The 10,080-nt window shown below is 35.0% G+C and overlaps 1 protein-coding gene across 1 annotated transcript; it reads left to right on the top strand.

Moving 5' to 3' along the window:
- Positions 1–7,621: 7,621 nt before the first annotated feature.
- Positions 7,622–8,780, top strand: LOC143548379 (histone H2A.6). Its single transcript, XM_077039567.1, has 2 exons — positions 7,622–7,904; positions 8,406–8,780. The coding sequence occupies exons 1-2, from the start codon at positions 7,716–7,718 to the stop codon at positions 8,613–8,615; spliced, it is 399 nt and encodes a 132-aa protein (XP_076895682.1). The 5' UTR covers positions 7,622–7,715; the 3' UTR covers positions 8,616–8,780.
- The last annotated feature ends 1,300 nt before the right edge of the window (positions 8,781–10,080 follow it).

Genomic DNA, 10,080 nt, shown 5'->3' on the forward strand with positions numbered 1-10,080 from the left:
CTAGTTTTAAAGAAATATACAAGTCTTAATAGCTGAAAACACACTTGTGTGCCTTAAGTGAGTAAAAGTCGGATCGGTTCGGTTTCCATCTCACAATACGTTCCTTGATGGTCTCTACATGCCCAATTAACCAAGAACTTGTATAAATGAATTTTAGAAACTTAAATCTAACATAAAGCATGTTTAAAACAATTATTTAACAAAACTAGTAACAAGTTCGTTCACGGTTTGGACTATTTACGGTTAAACTGAGGTTAGTCTCTACAAACCCCCACCATGGAACTTCATAAATATCACAAAAAAACTAAAAAGAGCATAAGTTAAACAAGATTAATATGTGCAACAAGTTATATAAGTGTATATATATCAAGGACCTCGAAAGTCCTACATATAGCCTTGCCTTACGAAGTCCGAAGCTTAACCAACCGGAGTCGGAGAAGCAACTACCAAAGGTAAAAAGGGGTGTGTATTATATATATATATATATATATATATGTTGTGCTACCATAAACAAGTATCAATAAGACTACATAAGCTAAAAAGAATGAAAGATGAAACTTGGTTTGATATTTGGAAGTCAAACATTCAAAAACACATAAATAAAACAACCTTGGATCTATGGAGGATTGAGAGTTTTTGGAGATGTAGCAAGTATAAAAATGAAAGAGATGGGTGTGTATATATAGGGTAAGGGTCAAAGCTCCTTTGCAAGGTTCTCTTTTATGTTTACATGCAAATAGGTTGGTTAAACAAACAAGCAAGGCACAAAACAACAAACAAAACACGAAATATGTGCAGACCTGAGGAGGCGCCGCGCGAGCTCCCCTTGGCCCTTGCCGCGTGGAGCGGCGTGCTCAGGGGGGCTGGCCCAGCTCGTCTAGCTTGGTTCGTTTCGCGTTCAGAAGTTCGTTTTTGATGTATTTTAGTCGTTTTAAAGCCGTTTTCGAATCCGTAAAAGAGGTTTTTCAAATTGAACAAATGGGAATGTTTTTGGTAACATAAAAATCTAATATTTTATATATCATGAGTTTCGGTTTACAAAACGGGTAGGTTTACAACATAAAACAATGCATATACGAATACAAACAAGACCCGAAATTGACGAACGTCACATAAACGATTATAATAACGCAATTAAACTTCCAGTTATCATATCCTAACCCTAGCCATCCTTAACCAATGCTCAATTGGATTTTAATAGATGTTCCTGTGTTCGTCGTCATCAAGCCTAAGTAGTCCCTGTTCGTCCTAATTAACTAACCTTATATCACGTTAAGAGGTAATTAGGTTATGTTTTCATGTTTGTCGTTAATCGATTTACAAAAGCCCTAACATAGATCAGTTAAACATTGACTGATTTAATCGAATTGGGTTGTTAGGGTTTGATATTTGGTTTATAATTAAAGATTTCTAGTTTATGTTGCTTGAACTGGTAAGCCTAGTTGGTTAGCACCTGGGTTGCGGAGTGGCAGGTCGCGGTTCGAGTCCCTGCCACCCCGTTCTGATTTATTTATGGTATTATTCTTTTTAAGCTATTTTAATAAATAATATATATAATAATAACTAAGAAATAAACTATCTTTTTATAAAACCGACAATAATACTTGTGTTTTTCCCGCATATTTGTTTCGCCCATGTGTATATGTATAAATAATACCACATACTTTATATTTTGGATTATATATATATATATATATACCGCAATCATCAATCTTATTATTCTCTTTTCACTTTTGTTCATCTATCTAGGTGAGTACCACATTCCCCTCTTTTTACTCATTTTCCACGCTTTGGGGACATATGCGTAAATTATATTTCTCATATATTCTCATATATACTTATACACAAAACTGCAACTATTGTCTTATGTGTTAACAACTTATACTTACTTGTTTATGTGCTTACGTGCTTTTGCATTCGGAGAGGTCCAACATAATCGCATAATAGTATGATTATACGCCAGTCGTTATAGCCTTTGTGCTTCTCGACATCTCAGTTATACTTGCTCATTTGGTTGATTTGTTATTCTCATATGACTTGTTGCAATTACTTATTTTTATATATACTATGTGTACATTTAAACTGGTGTGTCACTCACTCAACCTTGTGTTGTCAAAACTACTTTATTTTCAACGCATATGCAAGTATTCGTGTGATGTGAAGTAATTAGAAGATCACTTAAGGATGTATGCTAGAAGAAAAAATTAAAGAGACAATATTATTTATGATTTATATTTGTTTGATACATTATTGTTTTGTTTGAATATTGTATGGCTTTTGTTTTATATATAATTTAATTTAATAGATATTGAAACTTATAATATTGCTTAATAGTAACCTTTGAAAAACTGTGCGCAATCAGTTCGCGCCACGGCATTTCCGTCGTAGGTTGGGGTGTGACACTACTTGATTCTCACAATTAGTACACGTTAATTTCATTTGTATTTGATCCAAACTCAACTGATTAATTGCTACTTTCGAGACTCCATAGGTCTAATTTGAAACAAATTAGAAATCAACCGTGCTTTATCATTCTTTCTAGACGTTTTTAGGGGTCTTTAGTAAAACTGACCGTGGGGATCTATTTTCCCTTTTCATTGTCTGGTTAGATAAACTTTAGAATCCGGTTTTATGTGTTTGTTGTCACCCGAGCATCGTTGATAGCCGTTAAGATACCTTACCTAGGTGGTTCACCTTCATCATATTTGAGAGCTCCGTTAGTGCCGTTAAGTCTTGTTAAGTTTCCTTGTTAGTTACGTTAAGTTAAGTAAGTTAGTTAAATTAGTATAAAATAAATATAAAAAAAATAATAAAATCAATTAGAAATCTTTTAAGGTTGGAATTGGATTAGGGTTTATAATCTGAGCCGTTCTCACGTGACTTCGAGTTCGATATCTGGACTTTCCTTTTTTTTGCTATACGCGACCGGTATACTTGTCGTTTGTGTGAACTAGGATAGATTGTTTGGTTTTTAAAGCTTATTGCGATTCGCGTTTTATTTATATATATATATTCGCATATCAAGTTTTATAAAATCTTCATACTAGAAATGTTTGTCCCAGTTTAAAAAAGATTTATGAGTCCGCCAATGTTTACAAGTATTTAAAAATTCATAATGTGATTTAGTTTACAATATTTGTTAGCTTAAAATTATTACTAAACATATTATTATCTAGGAATCAGATTAATTTTTTAACTACCAACCAAGATATATCACGAGGAAATTAACATCATTACAAGTAATATACTCGTAGCGACATAAATATAAACTGAAGAAACGTGGATCGGCTCACTGGTAGACGATCAACTTTCCTCGGGTATGAGTATGCTATTTCACCAATGGTTCTCCGGAGTATGAATTCTTCCACCTACAAAACGAGCAGCACCGTGAACTTACCCCTCAGAAAGGGACAGAGGGGTCCTCTTTGGGGTAACCCTCCGGTGTGAGAATAAGAGATTGTAGGAGAAGATAATAATAATCTGAGAGTGAGTAAGGAATTGGAATGTATTTTCTTGCTTACCTCCCCTTGTGGAGGTGGTGTGGTATTTATAGTGTTAGGGTTTCCAATGATTGGGCTCAGATCCCATTAGGGCCTTTTTGGCCTCCTTCTATTGCTTTGCGCCACGTGTCCTTATAACACCTGGTGCTTTTTCATTGATTATTCTCTGATTCAGGTATTTCACCTGACCCATGTGCAATCACGTGGTAGCACATGGGTTTTGCTGAGCTGTCCACCTTTCATTGGCAGCTGTCAACATCAGCATATTCTTATTCCTTAAAGGATACCTTCTGGAAGGTTGTCTGACGAGCACAATCAAGGTTGTCCTTATCCTGATTTGGATAAGGACGAGGTTGATTATGTGCATGTGTGATATGCGCCTATCCTGAGGATGCGCGAGGTCTTCTCTTTATTCTCACGCGCAGATGTTTAATGCGCAGATGTGATATGCGCAAGCATATGTAATATGCGCCACGCGCAGATGTGATATGCGTGAGCATATATGATGCGTGAGCATGTGATATGCGCCACGCGCAGATGCGCCACGCGCAGATGTGATATGCGTGAGCATATATGGTGCGTGAGCATGTGATATGCGTGAGCATATATGGTGCGTGAGCATGTGATACGCGTGAGCATATATGATGCGTGAGCATATGTGATGCGTGAGCATATGTGATATGCGTGAGCATATGTGATATGCGCCATGCGCATAGGTTTTGGCTTTGTGCCTTCATGATATCTTGATTTCAAGCCTCTTGTCTATATCTTGTGGGTTGACCCGCCCCGCTCGATGTTAAGGCGGGTACATACCTCTTCATATATTCTTCGAATACAATGCCACCCCTATCTAATTACAAACTAAAGGAAAAACTGCACCATCTCTCTAATATTAAAGCTGGATTTTTTTGCCTCGGTTTCTCACCCACATAAATCAAAGTAATTAAAGAATATCTTCCGTTATAATTGATTAAATTATAAGTGATTAAATAATAACATTAAATTAACAAAAGCCAAAAGCGCATAAAGTGTAACAAAACAAAAACGACGAGGCTCGTATGACTGGGTTGGGTCAGCTGACGATGGTCTTTAGCCATTGAATAACCACGTACATAGTATCTAGGTAATTCTATGGTTATCGGTCTTTGAAAAAAATAAAAACATTTCAGTCTCACATCCGCAGGATCTTACCATCCCTCATAACAAAATCAACAGTCCAGTTTACCGATCCACCTAGTTTATTCCTATTAACTACTTTCACACCAACCAATCCCTATAAACCCCAAAGCCCCACAAATCAAAACCCACATCCAAAACAATCAAACACCACAACAATGGCCGGAAGAGGAAAGTCATCCATCACTACCACCAAAAGCAAAAAATCCACTTCCCACAGCAACAAAGCGGGTCTCTAGTTCTCAGTCTGTCGCATTGCTCGGTTTCTAAAAACCGGAAAGTATGCAGATCGGATTGGTGTTGGAGCTTATTTAACTCCAACATTTATTTTGGTAAAAGTGCTTATTTATTTATGAATTTTTTAAAAGTATTTTTTTGAAGAAAAGTATTTGGATTAGCTTTTATGGGTGGAAAAACCAAAAAACAGGTAAAATGATCAAAAATGACATTTTTATATATTTACTAGTTTTATAGATAATGGAATAGTGGTATATTTGTAATTTGATACTCCAAACGCAAAAGGAAAATAAAAAAAACTTGAATTTGTTGCTTCTGGAAACCATATTTTAACACACAACACAAAAAATAAAACCAAAAAGTGTTTTTATGATATCCAAACATGATTATTTGTTTATTGGCTTTCTAAAAGTAAATAAGCAACATTAAAAAGCTCAGTCAAACACAGAAAAAATGTTAAAGATGGTTAGGAATACATATTTTTTAAAGTATAATAAAATAAGCACAAATAGAAAAAAGTTAAATAATTCAAAGTTCCAAAACGAACCGAAACAAAAACCGTAAAACCATTAAAACCGAACCTTCTCTAGCCGACCGGAATCCTACATTTCATTGAACCAATTAATTGTTATTAATTACTTCCCAACTGTTTATGAATATATCATAATTATAACACAGCTCATTACAATATTTTCCTAATCAACAATCATAATGATGAATTAAAACTTTATTATCAATATTCTTCAATCCACAAACACTATTGAACATCTTCTCAAGGCAAGAAATCATCACAAATGTACACAAAACAGTAAAACACATACATGCATGCATACATTAAGATTTTATAAGATCATCCTATGAAGTCCTACTCTCTTCATCACATGGAGGTTTACGAGCAAACATTTTCTTCCATAACAAAAACTCTTTCACTTGACCTTTTGCCACAAACTCAACACTCTTGTATTTAAACTTATAGTTCAAATGCTGGATTTTGGCTTCCCACCCGCCATTATTCCCAACTCCCATATGAATATACGGGAAACAAAACCTTTGCATGTGGGCATAATCCTTGACCGGGTTGAACCCGTTGCGAAATTCGTACTCCGAAAGCTCGCTAATAACTACACGGTCATCGATATTGACTTCTTCGTCTGGTTCTTGTGGTTGGCTGGTGGCTGTGTCTAGGGTATCATCAGAGTTGGATGGTGAGTGGATGATGGTTATGTCGGTGGGTGTGGCGGCGGTGGCGGTGGGCTTTCGTTTGTTTGATGGCTTTCTGGTATTGGCCATCACCAGAGAATATGAATGGAGGGAAAATGTGTTGCTAGGTGATCGGAGATTGTTATAACGGTGTTTGAATATGTTGTGAGGATGTTTAGTTATATAGGTTAATGGCTGAAGTGTAATTGGTAAAATATTGTATATTTGATATGTGATATATTATTAATTAATAAGATAACATGATGAGAATAATTAAAAGGTGCTTTTTTAAGGGAAATTTATTTTATTACATTTATTAAACCAATATGTATAAACAAAATCTTTAAAAACTTTCTGGTTGTTTCCCACATCCTCTCAAACCATCATATTGTTTTATTTGTATATGAAGATTTCTCATACATTTGACATGAATTCACGTGTATGAGTCTCACCAAAACGGGTTATAAAATCTCATTAAATTAAAAAGTAATTTCACCAAATATTTGGTATGAAAATTCAATAAAATAAAATAGAGATATACTAACATTAATATCCGATTTTTTTAAATATTATATATAATAAAAGGGTAAGGTTAAAATACAAAGTACAACAAAAATGAAAATGGTGAGAAATAATCTAATTCATTGATCTTAAATTTGGATGATCGATAATAATTTAAAAATAAAAATTGATGAAAATGGCATTAAAGTAATAACCCACTTATGATGACTTTCTCTCTTCACATGAAAAGCAAATGTCAATTCCTCTATCATTTTAAAACGTCTATAATTTTTTTATACAACATTTTTTAGTAATTTTTTTACCATAATAATAAACGTTTTTTTTATCTTTTATATTAATATCATATTGTTATATAAAAATAAAAAATATATATTGTGTTATGTGGTTGTCCATTGTGTTTTTTAATTAGGTTTTTCTATGTATTCTGTTTTAGATTTTGGTAAGTGTGTTTTTCAATTAAAACTCATATTAAAGATAAAAATTAAAACAAATATTACGTCATTTTGTCTTTTTATTCGTCAGTGTGTCTTTGTGCTCAAAAGTTGTCTTTCTACTTATCATTGTATTCAACATTCACCTAATTTGAGAAAAATATTATTATGTTCGTTGTGTATTATGTTCAAGTCATTGTATAATATGTAGTTTCCATTGTGTTTTACGTTTAGGGTCATTGTGTTTACCATTGTGTCTTACATTTTAGGCCATTATGTTATTATATGTATTAATTATTGTGTTTTACGTTTCAGGTTATCGTATGATATACTAATATGTATTCATCAGATTATACCAATATGTGTTCCGGCCCATAAGCCCATTTGCTAAGGGGTAATAATGTCATACCACGCCGTGGATACTGAATACAATGCACACACGAATCCCACCGCTAGATCTAATCCAATCGACGGTCAAAAACTCCAATCCGCGTGCTTCAATATTATTGGCCAAAACAACAACAACCAACCCTCTATATATATTCACAACCGAAGACCATTTCATTAAATAACAAAAATAATAACCTCTCAATTGCAAATACTTCTTCATTCACCGGATTCCCAACAATAATATTCCGACGGGTAAACAATGGCAGGAAGAGGCAAAACCCTAGGATCTTCAGCGGCTAAGAAGGCCACATCCAGAAGCAGCAAAGCCGGCCTTCAATTTCCCGTTGGTCGTATTGCTCGGTTCCTTAAGGCCGGTAAATACGCCGAACGTGTCGGTGCCGGAGCTCCGGTTTATCTCGCCGCCGTCCTCGAATACCTTGCGGCTGAGGTACGTTTCAATTTTTATTTCAATTTCGTCGATCTGTTGTTCAATTAATCGAATTCGAAGTTTTAAAAGTTTAGGGTTTCGTTCTGTTATTAAAATTGGGGATTTGTGAATTTGATTGCAAGTGCTTAAATTGGTGGTAACCCATTTCACGTTTCGCTTTCAATTTCGTTTATCTGTTGTCAATTTAATCGAATTCGAAGTTTTTTTGTAATTTTGGGTTTCGTTCTGTTGTAATTGAAATTGAAGAATTTGTGAAACTGATTGCATTTGGTTAAAATTGGCGAGAACCCAATTCACGTTTGGGTTTCAATTTCGTTGATTTGTTGTCAATTTAATCGAATTCGAAGTTTTGTGTAATTCAGGGTTTCGTTTTCGATGAAATTGAAATTGGGAAATTGGCGTGGAACCCAATTTCATGGTTCTGTTTCTGTATTAATTTTGTCGATCTGTTGTCAATTTAATCATATTTGAAGTTGAAGTTGTTATATTGATTTGTTGCAGGTGCTTGAATTGGCTGGAAATGCGGCTAGGGATAACAAGAAGACAAGGATTGTTCCAAGGCATATTCAGTTGGCAGTGAGGAACGATGAGGAATTGAGCAAACTTCTTGGTGATGTGACGATTGCTAACGGTGGTGTGATGCCGAATATCCACAACCTGTTGCTTCCGAAGAAGGCTGGATCTTCGAAGCCATCTGCTGATGAGGATTAAGTGGTTGAGTTGAAGGTCGATTGGTTGGTTAGGATCTCGAAGTTAATGGGTTTTTGTTTTGTTTTGTGTTTTTAGGAGGTGTTACTGAGACATTTGGTTGTTGGATTAGTGTGTATATGTTTCAAATTTAAGCTATATGATAATGGAATCGTGCTTATTTCTTGATGTTGGTTGTTAAGATATTCTTTATGTTATTGCTTGCAGATGTATTTGTGTGTCTTGCTATTGAGTTTTGACAAGATGTTTGGTAGGAGCTTGCTAGCGTTCTCAGATCTATTTAGAATTCTTGTTTAGTTAATTACTTTATTTGATTAGTTTAATTTATTAATGGGTCTGTCAAATCTAGCTGTTGAATTGGAATGTTCAATGGGAACATTATTTTTTCTATATTTTTTGTAGACAAAAGGTTAAGGCGGGAAGTTCCATTTCTATATTTTTTGAACTTTGATTAAGGCGGGAAGTTCCATTTGGTGTGCGGGAAGATCCAATCTGAAAAAATTTGGGTTGTGCGGGAAGATCCATTTGAGAAGGAAATTTGGGTCAGAATCATTAGGATGTGAGTGGGTTAAATGGGTTAAAGCTTATCTATTTATGTCTTTAGCACCTATTGGCTGTTGATAATCACATATATTCACATACGTCTAAGGCTTTTTGACTACATCTTAATTGTTGATAACCTTTTAATGGTTAAGAGGGGGCAGGGCATTGCGTGTGGAGGCTCCCATCATGCGTGATGGCTAAGTGAACATTGCCGCCAGTCGTTGGTCACGTGTGGTGGGGTATGGTTGCGTGATAGACATCACGCAAGTGATGGGTGTTTATCGAGGAGAGGTATCCGTTGGGAATGGGACGGAGCCGTTGGAGGGTTTAAAAATTAAAAAAAAAACTTATTTTACCTATATAAATAAATAAAACATATTTTCAAAGCATACACAAATCCAACTCAAACTCAAATCCAACTCAAAATCTTCTACTACACACACCATTTTAACATATCAAATGGAGGGTTCTAAGAAACGTGGGTCGGGTTCAAAGAAAACCCAAACCCGACCAAAGGTTCGACAAAATCTAGGCGAACCAACGAAATTTTGGTTACAAGACGAACCCGACACAACCCAACCATTCCAACAACCTTCCCAACAACAACCTTATTATCCACAACCTTTTCAACCGTCCCAAAACCAACAACCTTCTCAACAAAAACCTTATTATCAACCGTCCCAAAACCAATCGTATCAAAACCAAGCTTTTATTCCACCTTTTTCTACCCAAAATTATCCAAATAATGCTTTTCAAATGTTTGGATCTAAACCGTCTCAAATGTCCGTCGATCCCCTAGACGATAACGAGGTTATACATCAATTTGCAAGTGCTGTAACATCCCAAAATTTCAATAATAATATTTTAACATATTATATGTTATAACGGAAGAGAATTTACCCGAGTTAGTAAATAATAAATAATA

The sequence above is a fragment of the Bidens hawaiensis genome, unplaced genomic scaffold (assembly GCF_021521415.1).
Source record: "Bidens hawaiensis isolate Kalapana, Puna unplaced genomic scaffold, B.hawaiensis_p1.1 tig00015059_1, whole genome shotgun sequence".
Lineage (NCBI taxonomy): Eukaryota > Viridiplantae > Streptophyta > Magnoliopsida > Asterales > Asteraceae > Bidens > Bidens hawaiensis.

What these genes read in the sequence shown, in the direction of transcription:
- LOC143548379 (XM_077039567.1), top strand. Translation starts at nt 7,716, where the DNA reads ATGGCAGGAAGAGGCAAAACCCTAGGATCTTCAGCGGCTAAGAAGGCC. An exon ending in TCGAATACCTTGCGGCTGAG is followed by an intron (nt 7,905 to 8,405) that starts GTACGTTTCAAT and finishes GATTTGTTGCAG; the next exon opens with GTGCTTGAATTGGCTGGAAA.